A 16629-nucleotide genomic window follows, 5' to 3' on the forward strand; every position below is an offset into this window, starting at 1 on the left:
GTGGTATTTTTCGGTGTAGTTTGTTGAAAGCACACCTGGTACATTGCTGTGAAGTTCTTCTGCTTCTTTCACATTGTGTGCCATCGTTTTGTAGTGTTTGTTAATGTAACTTCAACCACGTGGCTTTTGTTGCCGTGCGTGACCTTGAGCCATTTCCTTCGTGTATATGTGTGTGTGTGTGTGTTGACCGGCCAAGTCATAAAAAATAAATAAACTGTGTTCGGTATCTGATTAAGTTTATGAACTCTCCCTGTGTGGCTCCTTTTTAAGTAGACACTGAATCTATTTAAACCCCCAACTAATCCCTGAGCAGTTGTGGGACTAGACTTGAATGCAGCAACTACCACAACTTTGACTGCTGCTCTAAAATGATTTCCACTCTAATCTGACCTGGCATCTTGTAATGGCTTTTGATTTTTAATCTTTTCTCATCATGGCCCCGTTAGGTCTGGGCTGTCACGTTAGCAAACTACAGCATATTAATTAATTAAGACTATAATTGATCAATTAACTTCTTATTGAGGGGAAGTGCTCAGCAAGCGTAAATATGAGTGTTGGAAGGAGAAAACTCTGGCCCAGATCAGAATACCTGACTTGTCATGTTCCTACTTATCACTGTGTGAATCCACATGTTTAACATTGACAGATTAGACTCTTGTTTGTAGTGTTACACCGTTCTGGCCTTGGTGTACTGCTGTCTCTTGCTGTTTCCATGTGGTCTTGTATTCCCTCTAGAGTGGCTTATATAACCCCATTAGAGCCTCGGCTGATTCTCTGGCTGTGTAATTTACAAGTTTACACCCTTTACTCCCCGTTTCTTTTCTCGTTTTTTTTTTTTTTTTGCTGCCTACCCTGCACCTGTGAAGTATCACAGGGCCCCGGGAACCTCTTATCAGTGTCTTTGTTCCCACTGGAGTTAGTAATGAATGTGGGAACTTGGGCCAGTTGAACGGGAGCATCTCCCCGTGGGGAGGTCTTACGCTTTAATTAGCGAAGTTAATGGGGCAAAGTAGGATCAACTTAGTAAGAGGCAGAGCAACATGCCTAGGAAAAGTCTTTCATTGAGCCTAATGAGACTCCTGAACCTGATGGATGTAGCCACAGAAAGATTTATTTGAAGAGAGATGATGACAGCAAGACACGTCTTCACTCTTTTGTAGTTAAAACAAAGCCTTACACGCACCAAAGGGAATCTCTCTCAAGATGCTGGCTTTTATTCTCTCGCTCTCTCTTTTTCTGAGGCATATTCTTGATGTGCAGCTGATCTGCCTTAATTTCACATGATTTATCTCTAAAGCTCCAACTCAGCCAGTGATATCAATTAGATAACTCGTTTAAGCTAGGTCGTATTACAGTGTAACCTCTGTTGCCAGCAGTCATTACTGCATTTCCGAGTGGGCAAGAGACCAGCATCAGTTACATAAGAGCTGTTTTTCAGCTGATGGCTATGTACCCTGCTTTTAATGATTTATAGCCCACTAGCGAGAGTCTGCCCCGCTACACCTGTAAGTTGCTGAGCAAAGACGGCCTCGAGTTCCTCCCCATCTCTAACTTCTTAACAGCATTTCTGTCCTTGTTTTAGTCCTACCTGCATTCAGAAGTTAGCTAAAACAAAACTTTGAAACTAAAGTTTGCCCCAAGTCCAATAAAGGGGAAACAATGGGAAAACAATGCAATGAAGCTGGCAGCAAGAGGCTGCTTTCCCTTAATTTGAAAAGTATGAAAGGAAGGTTAAGAATTTGAGAGAATTTGTCAGGGTGCTGGAGAAAAAAATTCTGGTTAGATGGGTGAAATTGTAGCTATGGGCACTGGGTGATAGATCGGCGACTGCTGCCAACACTTTCCTGCCAAGGACCAGAAGACAGAATGCATTTAGAGCCACAGTGCGATTGTGTGTGGATTTTTGTTTATTTTATTAAATTGGAGAGGCCTTTTCTCAAAGCCCTCTGAAGATTATTATTATTCTTGGATCATAAATCTCCTAAAACCACAGCCCGCATTTACATGTGCTCACAATGTCCTTATTACTCAACACAGCACGAGAATCCACTGTTTTGAGTTGTAAGGGAACAACAACCCTTTAATATACTCTTTTCCTCTAATCTTTTCTGCGGTAGGTGTCTGGGTGTAGATCTGCCGGGGCCTCACCATGATTCAGGGGATGGATGACGGGATAAACAAAGACGTGGTCCTTCCATTAATTCAACAGAAAAAGCCTCACGTAAGAACGCTGCCTGCATGACTCTCTCCCACTGTCATCTCCCACTTAGTCCATGTGCGCTAATCTCAAACGCTTTGTTCTTTACAATCACGAGAGAACATGCATGGCCCCATGTGCTGAATGCTGTTTGATGTTTACCAAACTGCTGGATGTGATGCATCAGTGAGTCACACAGAGCCCACAGACTTTTTAAAGGAGCACTGACATTTGAGGAATACGCTTACATGTTTGCTTACAGTTAAACGCAAAGGTCGATTCAGATTTTCCCCAGAGGAAGTGGCTAACAAAAGTTCAGAATGAATCTTGTTTGTTTTGTCAGTATACAGATGTTTTTAAGTATTTTTTAATGTTTTACATAATTGTGTGTGTGCCTAAGGATGAAACCATTGAGTTCCAGTTTAACTTGTTTTCATTGTTTTTGCCAAATTTAGCTAAACTGTCCTCCTACGCTTCTATTGGCTTGGCTATTAATGTAGCTCCACAGGTCATTGTAGCTTTGCCTTCTGCTGCTCTGTTGTAAACTTAGAGACTGCATCTTTCCAAAATATTTACACTTTAACCCCTTTAAGTGTTTGTTGTTGGGTTCGGTTGAAAGTGAACACATAAGTTAACTTCTCAGAACACAAATTTCTTCTAAATGCAGTAGAGATCTCCATCAAGGACAACAACCAGATGTCTACAACAGAGGAAGAGTGTGCTCAGAGTTACCCTTAGAGCCACAATAGCCACATTCATAGAAAATATGCCAGGCTGAAATAAACTAGAATAATTAATGCCCTCCTAATGTGCATCCATGTGATAGGGGCTGGCACACAGTCTGAAGGCCTCTTTGAATTCCTCTAAAAATCTTCCATGATATTTGGCCCCTATTAGGAGTTATTGGCAAAATTAACAATATTCCTCAATGCAAATCATTCATTCATTCATTCATTTTCTGTAACCTCTTGTCCTTTCGAGGGTCACAAGGGCTGGAGCCTATCCCAGCTGTCATTGGACGAGAGGGAGGGGTACACCCAACCCAACCACACTCACCTACAGCCAATTTAGAATCACCAATTAACCTAACAAGCATGTCTTCGGACGGTGGGATTCAATTATAATTGAATGAAACTGCTTTTATATACTTTTGAGGCCCAGTAGGTCACTTGTCCACAGTGTTATGTGGACAGGGGTGTAACAGTGGACCGGATGTGTTTTGGACAGCTATCAGTCAATAAAGGGACATCTGGATTTAAATCTGTGTCCCATTTATGAATCTTCATAGTGGCGAGGATCACGTTATCTTTCTTACGTGGCTTATTTATGTGTTATTCTTGCTCTGTGCAGTGAGCAGAAGAACCAAACCACAAATATTCAGCAGCCGGCAAATTAACAAGACATAATCTGCATGAGAATCAGATCCAGAGATTTCTGCCTCCTCTTTGTGTGGTGGTATCAATCTTTTCGTCTATCTGGTCACCCCAGTGTATCAGCTTATTTTTGCATAGGCAGGTACTTGATCTCAATCTGACCGCAAAATCTGCCTGCTTGCATCTTTCTCACTGTTTCTGCACCGTTTCTTTAATCTTTTCCTTAGAAGTAGTGTGGTAATTTAAATTATTGATAGTTCGATATAAGCTTTGTCGATACAGTAATGTTTTATCTCATATCGAGCTTTTCCCGGCTTCTCGCTAAGCTGCTTATTTCTGGAATCCATCTTCATGATTCAACCAAGTGAAGGTGTCATTGATTTTAAAAGATTCATTAGCTCACTTCTGTCTAAGCGGGGCAATCAGTCTAAATCCCAACACCACACAAAGAGAACCCAGAACTAGTCAGTGGGCTGCTGTTTGTTATCACGCTGTAATACTAATATTTGTGCAGCTGACCAGCAGTCAGCTTGCGACAGGAGACTCGAAATTTGATTGATTAGTATACAGTGCACAGTCTGGCCCGCCGAGCATCTGACTCCAGGTCTCATAAGGGATCTGTATAATATTTACTGCAGTGCTGGTTATTACATTCTGCCACAGATTCAGAGTTAAACCGATCGCAGCATCAGAGAAATCTTAATACACACAACTGTATGTCAATATAATGTAATACAATTCAACAACAACACAAACCGCAGACTCCCAAGATCCCCACCCAGTTTTATCAACAGAAACTGAATACGCAAGTGGAATGTATTGCGGGACTGAAATATTTTCAGCTCGGTGCACGTGTTAGGTGTAGTTGTGTGTGATTCAGGTGTGGTTTTTATTCCCTTGTGGCATCTATGTCTGTGTCGTGTGCTTGTGCTCCCGTCTCTCTCAGTTGTCGTGGAATTTGAAGATCAAGAAAAAGCTCAAGTGTGTGCCTGCCTGTCTGGGCAAGTTCAGGCCAACCGTGGGCCAGTGCTGTCAACAGTGCACCCCGGACAGTCTGGTAAGTGTTGCTGCGTAGCATCCAAAGAAGTTTAATTATTTCTAAGAGCTGAAACTAATATCTGATGATTAAAAACTCTGACGAAATGTTAACGAGATGAGACGGGACTAGAATGTTATTTGACATTATAAGACGTTATTTGAATATCAGACGTTCAGGCTGGCGGTCTTTCAAAATGTGTGTCCCTATAATTGGATTGGATAAGGGGCGTTAGACGGTAGCCTGACACAACTAGCAAGCTGCTACAAGCCCTGTGGCTACAAATTAGATTGCAGCATTTGAAGGCGCATCCCCCTGCTATGTATGCAGCCTCCACCACGGCGAGCAAGCCAGCTATGACGTTAAATAAGTCTCATCTAAGTACTACATGAAGTTACTGCTGACTCCGGTGACTTTTTACTGACACATATTTAAACAATGAACAGTAGAGTGTGTAATGAATTAGCATTTAGCAAACTAAACTAAAATAAATGCAACTCCTGGAATGAATCCTTCTGGTGCATGCTTCCTCTTTTCTCTATCTTTGATGTATGAGGACAGCACAGCAGGCTGATGTCTAACTCTGGAAAGGGATATGGAGAATTGCACAACTGCTAAGCGTGCAGTGTTAATACAGCCCGTTACCTGGATTAAAATTTCTGCTGCATACATAAGCTTAATTAAATTGGTCGAGAAAAATTCTGATTATTATTTTGTCTCAAGACGACATATAAATAAGTTCTCAAAATGAATGTTCTTAGCTGCAGTTTGACTAAATGTAATAAGGTTTTTATTTTTACCGGTAGAAAAAAAACAAAACAATGAAATACAATTTAGCAGCTCTCCGGTTCAGAAGCAATAAAAACAAAAGTTATAGCTGCAATACACAGTAAAATCTACAATAATGTACAAGCAAAAGCACACACTAGCACAGTAACAAAAACAACTGTCACAGAATGAGATACAATAATAATTAAAAAATAAAAACTTTTTTGTCAACTAAAACTAGAGACAAACACTGAGAGACAAACATGACTAAATTATGACTACGACTAATATGGATTTTCATCTGAAGGCTAAATCAATAATGGCTGTCAAAATGAACTCTGAGTAGTTAGTTTATTTAACTTATATAATTCCTACTGTCACACCTTGAGCATCTTCTCCTTCCCAGGTGTCTGGCAGCAGCAGTGCACCTTCTCAGCATATACATTCAAACGTTATTTTCTACTCGATCAATCTTAACGTGTTCACATACAGAAAAAAACTGGTACCTCAGCAGCAAACACTCGCTGTTGATGCTCCATTTTCGATTTATTCGTCTTGATTCTCCCCCGTGAAGACGAACCAAGGCTGAGTCAAGTATAGATGCCATTCTGTCAAATACTCCCTGAATTGCATTGAAATATAGTTGTGAACTCACCCCTTATAAAGAGAAAGGAGAGGCAAGACGAGACTGTGTCTTGATATAATCCTACAAATGTAATTTGTTTAATGCTCTGCTGTAGATTTGCTTCAAAGTCCAAATTGCTCAATGACTAAAAACACTTTACATGGCCATCAAGCTTTGATGTTCCCAAACTGATGGTATCCTTGAGCGGCATGTTTTTTTTATGGTTTTTTTTTATGCACTGAATTGAATTGTGCCCTGCAGAGTTTCTTCTGGGTTGATGTTCACACTCAGGTCATGTGCTTTTCTTGTCATTTCTCAGCGCAAGAAGCACAGACAAAACACTTTCCTTGGCTTCAACAACCTGCTGAGTGTTAATGAGACTCAAACCAGGTAGTGATAGCATTGGCAGTATTCAAGCAAGCCCCTACTAAAATTTTCAGTCCCAGCACACTCACCCATGCGCATTTTTTTTCACATTTTCTCTTGCAGGTATCGAGGCTGGCTGGTGCGGAGGGTGTGCTGTGTCCTGTTTGTGAGTGGGTGCAAGGTTTACGGGAGTCCTGTTAACAACAGGCTAGAGAGAGTCTGTCAGAGCAACAGGTACCTGAGGGTAAAGAGAGGGAGGTAGAGGAGGAGAAGTAGACATGCCAGTGGAATAAATGATAGGCAGAGAAACAGAAAATAAAACAGACTCCTGCAGTTGTAGAGTGAAGACAAGACTAGAAGAGATAAGACTAAAAAACTAAAATAGAAAAAAATAAGTGAAGGCTATCGTATCTGTGCAGAGTGAGTAGAGAGAAGGGAGATAACCTGGAACAGTCTTCACACTTTTCGTATCTCTGTCACCGAGTCTTCGGTTAGTATCTGTTGTTTTCCCTCCTTCCGTGTAATTGAGTTTAACCTTTACGTAACCTCTTCGCTCAGCGATGCTGTTGTTGTTGTTGTCTTACTGGAAGTCGGGTGTTTGAGAGCAGCACAAATGAGGCTTTGTGCCGCATTAACCCTGCTGTCCTGTGACCATGCCTCGCAGGGTGAAAGAGGCGCTCACAGCAGAGCATAAAGCACCGGAGGGGGGAGACTACCACGGGCTGCTCGATCGCCTCTCACCATTCCTCCCCCTCATTAACACCTGCATTTCCTCTCGCCTCTTAAGGTTTGTGTGTTCGTTCATGTTTGTGTGGGCTGATGGTCACAGGGCAAAGATAGATCACAAATAGCTGCTTATCATTTATGTAAAAATACTTTTGCATACTGATTTGGAGCCGCAGTAAATATCACAAAATAAATACTAAATATCATATTTAATCAGTAAAATAGAGTTAGTATGTGCAGCAGTTTCTTTGAATCATTTTTCCTCAACCTTCCTCTTAGAAATACTTCATATTTTAACAATAATTTCCATATATTTGTCATTACTGTTCATTGAATAAAACTGGTAATATTTTACTTTTTGTGCTGTCAACACTAAACCCTGTGAAAACACCCAAAACCAATTATGAACTGATCCTTCTATCAGGTTATACAAGTATAGTTTTTGTAGCCAAAGCCTTATTCAGCTTATTCCATTTTCATTCATGTCCAAAAACTGTTAAAAAACACTTTAATGAGCCACATATTTCTTTTCATTACGATGAACAAGGACGCTGTTGAGTTAACTGAGCTGACATCCACCTTGTACCTTAGATGCTTACCAGAACACTGGATCTGTGTCGGCAACAGTCCCCGATCAATGCAGATGTGTTTTTAGATTTTATACTTACACAGGTGTGGGGTTGCAGTGGAGAGAAAAAGCTGTTCAAAGGGGGAATTAAAGCTGTTTGGATGAATATTAAGACTAAGAATTAGTAACAAACGTGAATAAAACGAAACAAAAATCTGAATAGGAACCAAATTAAATCCCTAAGCATCTGAGCACGAAAAAGATGAATCTCAGACTTGGTGATTAGACTCTCTTTCTTACCAAATTGTTCCTGTTTTTATGTACACAGATTTCTAATTTTGGCTTTCTCAGAGGCATTTTCTAGCAGCCAATTATTACTCTTTGCCTAACCAAGCCCTACCCAGTACGCAACAGCTGCCAGTCACCTAAAACTGTCTGCAGGAAAGGAACGGCACATTTAGACCACAATAACCCCTTCTTTATTACTACTTTATGGCCTAACAGAATTTTAAAAAAAGAGAAAGAGAGAGAAAACGAACACAAGACAGTACTTAAACCTGGAACCAGACAAACACAGAAATAGCTCATATACTGCCAGACATGGAGGATGTTAGTGAGTTGCTTCTTAGAGATGACTATCCATCAGTTCATTGGAGTGCTCATCTCGATGACTTAACAGCGTTGAGCCATAAACGTGTTTGTGTGCAGCGGTAGACGTGCGACACACTCGGAAGATGTGAGGGTTGTATTTTAAATGGAAATTGGGTGCTGTGATTCTGTCAGGTCCTAAGAGCCTCTTCCTGTAGCCTCAGACCGTCTTAGATATTCTGTAACTGTCTGGTGAAATGATGTGGAAACTTCTGGCGTTTTTTTTTCTTTTTTTCTTTGAAGAAACTTTTTTTTTAACCTTGTAATGTAAGGAATCTCTTCTCAAAATCTCCTCTTTTTTTTTGTATGTCTTGTCTCTTTCTCACTCTCACCCCATTTCCTCTCTGTGTCATCACTTTCCCTCTTATCGTCCAACTCCCATCTATCTCATTTACATGTTGTCAGACTTCCTTTGCTCTTGCTACATTTTGCTCAATCACCTTATTGACGGCTGTTTTCTCAATCCAATACTTCCCCTTGTTCTCTTTATCTCCACTCATTCATTGTGTCTCCACACACTATCCTCTCTTGATTAGATTCGTGGGCTGGGCGATGCTGAAGATCTTTGCTTTGGTGTTTGACAGCGTTCAAGTTAACCTCAACCATCTGTCGGCCTTGCACAAAGCTTCACAAGAGGTGAATGTATTTATAACTTTTATTGTTCACAGGCGAACACGTGTGCCAATCTGTAACCTCAAAGGACGCCTATAGGTCCTGCAAAACACAGAAAGTACACTTTGTATGTGCATATACTCCGATCAGGCGTAACATTATGACCAGTGATAGGTAAGGTGAATAACATTGACTATCTTGTGACAATACAATGTTCTCCTGGGAAACTTTTGGACCTGACATTCATGTGGATGTTGCTTAGACATGTAGCACCCACCTAGACCAGACCAGGCACCCCCACCCCATAACAATGACACTCCTTGACGGCAGCAGTCATCCCCCCCAAGATGCAGTCTGACACAGGCACACACACAAAAACAGTTTAGGAACAGCACAAGGTGTTGACCTGGCTCCAAATTCACTAGATCTCAAACCCCCAACCCATAGGACCTAAAGACCCCCACTAACAACATCCACCTTCAGAAGATCCATGTCCGTTCTCTGGTGGGTCACAACTGTTTTGGAGGCACAAGGAAGACCTACAGAGTATTAGGAAGGTGGTCATAATGTTGTAGCTGTGAATACTGTTTGTTTTGACTCCACACTCAGGATGTGAAATTAGGCTGCTGCACTCAGCCATCTAATGAGATGCAAAACAGATACAGCCCTGTTTGCACACATCTACAACCGAATATTTCACGGTAAATAAAGATGTGATAATATTTTCAGTGAAGTGAAATTAAAAACACCAAGATGTCTCGACACTTTTTGAAAGTTGAAGGTTGTCTTGCGTTCCTTATCCTTAATTATTTTATTTATTTATTTATTTATTTTTTATACTGTATAACTGTAATTACACGGTTGACTAGATAAATAGAAGTAAATAAGTCAGGCTGCTGATTCAGAGGCTCAGAACAGGCATGAATGAATTCAGTGAGCTGTGTCTTGGATCTCACTGATCTGTAATCTGTTACGTAGCAAACAAAAGCTGAACCACCAACAAATATTTTACTGACGCTTATGGTTTTAATTGGTTGTCAACTAGTTTTCAGGATGAATTCGTTTTTATTTTTTAGTACAAAGTAGGAATATTGTCCTGTCTTCTGTATGACTTTAAATTGCCCAAGCTAATTAGTGAAAAATGAAGTAGGAGCAGTGTGAGTTTAGTTCTTCATTAGTCGCTTTACCTTCAAATGTGTAGCAGTAGTAGAGTCTGCAACAGTAGTTCTTCCTTTCCACGTATTTTCAAAAGGGAAAAAAAATGAAATGCTATTCAACTGATAAAGGACCACAAAGAGAATAATGGAGCTGCTTTTGACCTTGGGGAAACAAAGCACTCATGGTGTGCTGTCAACGTGTACAGTACATACAGCCATTTACCTGTTTGAGTGTAAAAATAACATTATCTTCTTCATCTCTGCCATTTTAAAACTCCACATGTATTTTCTCGACAATCCAATCTGATGATACTGTTCAAGCCTGGTGTGGTTTAATTGCATAAACCCTCTCCAAACCTGTGCGTCACCTCCACACAGTCAGTGATTGTTTTCTGTAATGAATGAAAACTTTAGGAATTTTGTTCATCTAAATCTGCCTCTTGTTTTGTAACTCAGGGATCCCTGCTGGTATACGTGTACGTGCGTCAGAGCGCCATCGACTGCGCTCTCATCCCTCTCGTGCTCCTCTGTCATAGCCTGAGAGTACCATACACTGTTTGTCCTCTCCAGATTAACAGCGCCTCTGTAAGGTATATTCATATACACACACACAAACCCACACAGAAGCTGCCAGGAAGGTCAGACTGTTTGCTCGAAGTTAAATGCTGAATTTATCACTTTATACTCAGAGCACCATATTTAGTCTTGTCAGTTTCATTTTAAGCACGCTGAAAATATACACAGTCACTGCAAGCTTCTTAAGTTAAAGTAGTCTGAGTCCCTCTTTCCTCCGTTTATCCCACTGTACAGATCAATCCTGCAGAAAATAGGTGTCGTCCTCCTGCCGCCGTCTGCGTTGACGGAGCAGGACGCTGAAACGGACAGTCTGTACTCGTCTGTCATGACCTCCGTAAGTCCGCCATGTTTTGGATGATTGAAAAGTTAAGATGGGGGTAAGGATGTGGAAGTTCCTAACGTTTCTGGGGATTGGGGCACACTCATGTCTGAAAGAGACATAAAGACGTGCTAGTCGTTCTAACATGAGAAGTCTAGCATGTAGAATGAGAGAGCTTACAAGCTACAGAGGAGCAGGTATAGCGCTGTGTATGTGTGAGGGTGTCAGAAACTGCAGTTACGCAAATGGCCACTTGAGGCAGGCTCCATTTGATCCCCATATACCTCTATGCTAAAATGCCAATTTAACAGTGGAAATAAACATGTTTTCAGGCCGATACAAAAACAGCAACAACAAAAAAACTGTTTTGGCAGTGGGTCTGGACTCTGTGGTGGCCAATCCATTTGTGAAAATGATGTCTCATGCTCCCTGAACCACTCTTTCACAATCTGAGCCCCATGAATCCTGGCATTGTCATCTTGGAATATGCCCGTGAAAATCAGGGAAGAATAAATCCATTGATGTTATAACCTGGTCATTCAGTATATTCAGGTAGTCAGCTGACCTCATTCTTTGGGCAACATAATGTTGCTGAACCTAGACCTGAGCAACTGCAGCAACCCCAGATCATAGCACTGCCCCCACAGGCTTGTACAGTAGACACTAGGCATGATGGGTGCATCACTTCATCTGCCTCTCTTCTTACCCTGATGCCCCCATCACTCTGGAACAGGGTAAATCTGGACTCATCAAACCACATGACCTTCTTCCATTGCTCCAGAGTCCAATCTTTATGCTCCCTAGCAAATTGAAGCCTTTTTCCCAGTTAGCCTCACTGATTAGTGGTTTTCTTAAGGCTACACAGCTGTTCAGTCTTAATCCCTTGAGTTCTCTTCACATTGTACGTGTGGAAATGTTCTTACTTTCACTATTAAACATAGCCCTGAGTTCTACTGTTGTTTTTCTTCAATTTGATTTCACCAAACGTTTAAGTGATCACTGATCACGATCTATCAACCACATTTCTTCTTGGAAGACGATGGTTCCCCACTATCCTTCTAGGATAATGTGTTGGACAGTTCTTAACCCAATTTTAGTAGTTTCTACAATCTCCTTAGATGTTTTGTCTGCTTGATGCATGCCAATGATTTGACCTTTCTCAAACAGACTAACATCTTTCCCACAACCACAGGGTTTCGACACGGTTGCTAAAGAAATGAGAAGCTACTTATTGCATCAGTTGAGGTTAAATAACTTGTTGCCAGCTGAAAGATAATCACCCATGCAGTAATTATCCAATAGAAGGCTCATACCTATTTGCTTAGTAGTGAAATCCAAGTGGTGACTTTTTGTTTGTTGTTTGGCCAGGCAGTGTATCTTAATGCTGTCTATGGGTGAAACTTTTTTAAAACAATTCATAAACAAAACAATAAGTTCTACTCTCGTTGACATAGATTAAAGAACATAAAAATATAATTAGCAAAAGTTCGAAATATGAAACTTTTAATTTCTAAATATCCTTAGAAAAAATAAAAATCAAATATATGTAATGACACATAAATGATTTGACAAAAACATGTATTAACCTTTCCGGTTTTCTTTTTTTAATTGTCCATATTTTTAGTTTAAGAATTTATTTTTAATAATAATAATAATAATGATAATAAATCCCAAAAGAGTTGAATGAAATGGGGTAACTAGTTTTTAATATTTTCTTATTTTTATTTACCTTCAGTGGTTTCAGATAATATGAATGAACCGTTTACAATATGTGAACCAACAGTTTAAGGGGGTAGGTTATAAGTGAGGAATCTTTGTTTTTTACAGGGAAATGTAATGTCATTTTGCATTTCAGACGCATGAAAACATTTTGAAAAGTCTAATAGAAATGGTGAAGAGAGTAACTGTTTTCAGTGGCTCGTGCATCATCACAGCAACTGGAGACAAAAACAAAAATATAATATCAGTGTTTACAAATGTTTACAAGAAAGGCTTCAATATATATATTGAAGCCTTTTTTCCCAGTTAGCTTCACTGATTAGTGGTTTTCTTAAGGCTACACAGCTGTTCAGTCCCAAAACATTCCCAGTCCCAGTCAGACCAGTTCACTATTAAACATAGCCTTGAGTTCTACTGTTGTTTTTCTTGAATTTGATTTCACCAAACGTTTAAGTGATCACTGATCACGATCTATTAGGATGTTTTTCCGACCGCATTTCTTCCTCAAAGACGATGGTTCCCCACTATCCTTCCAGTTTTTAATAACGCGTTGGACAGTTCTTAACCCAATTTTAATAGTTTCTTCAATCTCCTTAGATGTGTTCTCTGCTTGATGCATGCCAATGATTTGACCTTTCTCTACCAGACTAACATCTTTCCCACAACCACAGGATGTGTCTTTAGACATGGTTTTTTGAGAAATGAGTAGCTTCTCATTTCTTAATCAACCATGTCGACATGGTTGTTTAAGAAATGAGAAGCTACTCATTGCATCAGTTGGGGTTAAATAACTTGTTGCCAGCTGAAAGATAATCACCCATGCAGTAATTATCCAACAGGAGGCTCGTACCTATTAGCTTAGTTAAATCCAGGTGGTGACTTTTTTTTTTGGCCAGGTGGTGTATATAATTGCAGGCTAAGTAAAACATATCTGTGCTTTAAGTGGGTTGTTGTTTCGTGTATGCACATTCACTTCAATTCATATTCACTGGCATACAGACACTTCTCATTGCACTCCATGGTGGAGTGTTATCACAGTCAGCTCCTCAATCTGAATACAGCGTGTCTTCTTCCCCCCCTCTCCCTCAGTCCCCACCCTCATCCTTCTCTCTATTCATTCTGAAAATTACCGAGGGGGTTTGAGTTTTGCTACAGAGATTGCAGCTTTGGAGCCGGCTAGAGTGACATAGCAATGAGGAGAGGGTGGAGACACAAGAAGAATGATGGTTACTTTGATTGTGTCCTCTTGGCAGGTCTAAGAAGGTGGTTTATTTTATTTTATTTTATTTGTTTCCCCCCCCACACCTCCCTTTTTTCATTGTCTGCATTATTAGCACTCTCATCATTCCCTTCTCTTCATCTATTATAGTTTCCTCAAGCACCTTCTTTGTACTCTTCTCCGTAGTGTTTTATTTTAATCGATGATCAACACCTGTTTATCATTAATATCTTGTTGTGTTCGTATCCAGTCAGGGAGCTACTCTTTTCCCTGAAGACATATGTCATTTTTAGGAGTTACTGGCTTGATTAAGATCAATTTTGAACTATACAGCTCAATAAAACGGCTGCGTCTGACGTTAATGTACAAGACTCGAGCTACAGTGGAACATAACCAGGTTGTTTATGAGCGATGCAGTTTTTATTTTAATTTTTTCTGATGTTGTTGTTGTTCTCATTGACCATTTATGTCACTGCGCATATTGGTTTTGCGTGAGAAAGCAGGCTTGTTTATTGGTTGTATTTCAATGTTAATAGACCTTTATTGTTTATTGAGTGTAGGCCTGCTTAGCTGCTGTTCAATGGTAATTGAATTTCTCTTGTCTGTAAGGGGAAAACAGTACTTGGGGCAAGGGAAGTGTCTCTGTGTGTCATAAAGTGTCCCCCCAGTCCCTCTTTATTTCTGCTCTATATCCTGCTCACTTCCTCATTTTGACTTGTCCTCCCTCAGCTGCCCTCCATGCATCCCTGCCTTTTTGTATTCCCCTCCTCAGCCTGGTTTCCTATATTGCTTATGTATATTTTAGATATGCGTGGCAGGCATTTTATGTTAATTGCTCCCCCGTTGCCAGGGACTTTGCAGACCTTTGCCCATCTTTCCTCTCTCCTCAGCTGGTACGTGAGCTGCTACATGAGGGCCAGGCGTTAAGTGTTGGTGTGTCAGCGGAGTCTGGTCAGGGTGGCCAGTGGCTGGCTCGCATCAGGCAGCTCATCAAAGAGGGATCTGTCTCCGATGTCAGCCTGGTCCCCGTGGGCATCTCATACGACTGTGTGCCCAAGACCGAAACCCAGGTGCGTGTAAACACACACTTCTGAGCACACACATTTAATAAGAGCCATTTATAACCGTTACACCCTCTGGAGTAAGGTTGAGCAGGTCGGGTTTGGAGCAGGGGTTATCAACCTGTGAGAGGAAGATACTGCATGAGGTGAAAGGAACAGGTGCATACCACTGCTCTGAAAACAACAGGATGTTAGTTACTGTTGATTGGTCAGTTGATTTTGCTCTCTTATCAACACAATCAGGAGCTGAACCAGCAGCAGTTGCTGTAACTTACAGCTCACGTGTCAAAAAATAACTGAGTCTCGTGTAACCTTACAGATACAGACACAGATATTTAGATTCAGTGAATAAATATTCATTTATCTTCTGAGAAATTATAGAGAAATGCTCATGGCTCTTTTGACTCCAGAATTTGTCTGAAAATCACTTTTTGTAAGGTTTTCATTAGTATCTACACCGATCAGCCACAACATTAAAACCACTGACAGGATAAGTAAATAACATTGACTATCATGTAACAATTCAATTTTCTGCTGGGAAACTTTTGGCATTGACATGGCATTCATTCGTGTGGATGTTACTTAGACATGTACCACCCACCTAGACCAGACCAGGGACCCCCACCCCATAGCAATGACACTCCTTGATGACAGCAGCCATCCCCAGCAGGATGCAGTCTGACACAGACACACACACAAAAGTGGTTTAGGAACAACTCAAAATAAACATGAAGAACAGCACAAGGTGTTGACCTGGCCTCCAAATTCACTAGATCCCAAACTGATCAAGTATCTGTGGGATGATCCACAGAGGCCCCTCCCCTCAAAGGCCCCCCCACTAACAACATCCTGTTACCAGACACCACAGGTCACCCTCAGAAGGCCCATGTCTATTCTCTTATGAGTCACAGCTGTTTTGGAGGCACAAGGGAGACCTACACAATATTAGGAAGGTGGTCATAATGTTGTGCCCCGTCTGTAAATAATCTAGGCGTATCCAGTGATAGTTTTGGATAATTAACCTGCTTTTAATGGTCCCAGTTTGTTAAAAATGTACGGTTAAAAAACAGGTTGTAGGCGCCAGCATAAGTCACTGGATCTGTAGCAGCATTATAGCTTCTGTTTACAACCCCTAAAAAGAACTATAGTTTCAAAACTAATGCAATCCCATAAATACAAGTAATAACAAACATATTGAGTCCATTGATCTTAACTTTGCTCCTGCCGTTTCATTTGCCACCGAGGATCCAACTTTACAAGCCTTCCACAACTTTATTTTCCAATTTCTCACTTGGCAGCATTAGTTGATTAGTTCAGGTTAATTTTTTTTACAAGGCGTCTGCGATGTCTATTAGTCTCCATTAATCTAGCCCGGTGTCATCCGCACTTTGAGACGATACTTTAGAGTGGGTGTTGCTTTTCGTCTAATTGCGATAATAAGGTTCTCGCCCCATCATTCAGTTCACATACAGTACTGAACACTCAGTTCTTGTGCTCATGCACACACTCTGGCTGTTTGTCTTTGCGCTCGTCATAGATCCTGCTCATTAGTGGATTTGCTGTTGGAATGCACCTCCTGAAGGCAAAGACCTCGGCTAACTAATAAAGGCTAACTTCATGATGTTTTGCTCCTATGACTTTGTGCGTGTGTTATCCTCA

General features: G+C 40.8%; 1 protein-coding gene across 1 annotated transcript in view; it reads left to right on the forward strand.

Moving 5' to 3' along the window:
- Window positions 1-2074: 2074 nt before the first annotated feature.
- gpat2 (glycerol-3-phosphate acyltransferase 2, mitochondrial) overlaps window positions 2075-16629 on the forward strand; it is a 29624-nt gene continuing 15069 nt past the window's right edge. The window contains exons 1-9 of the mRNA XM_084551696.1: window positions 2075-2221; window positions 4517-4627; window positions 6319-6389; window positions 6489-6599; window positions 7030-7152; window positions 8844-8943; window positions 10533-10666; window positions 10887-10986; window positions 14800-14985. Of these exons, the coding sequence (XP_084407822.1) occupies window positions 2150-2221; window positions 4517-4627; window positions 6319-6389; window positions 6489-6599; window positions 7030-7152; window positions 8844-8943; window positions 10533-10666; window positions 10887-10986; window positions 14800-14985 (1008 nt within the window). The 5' untranslated portion in view covers window positions 2075-2149. The remainder of the gene's footprint in view (window positions 2222-4516; window positions 4628-6318; window positions 6390-6488; window positions 6600-7029; window positions 7153-8843; window positions 8944-10532; window positions 10667-10886; window positions 10987-14799; window positions 14986-16629) is intronic.

The sequence above is a fragment of the Chelon labrosus genome, assembly GCF_963514085.1.
Source record: "Chelon labrosus genome assembly, chromosome: 9".
Lineage (NCBI taxonomy): Eukaryota > Metazoa > Chordata > Actinopteri > Mugiliformes > Mugilidae > Chelon > Chelon labrosus.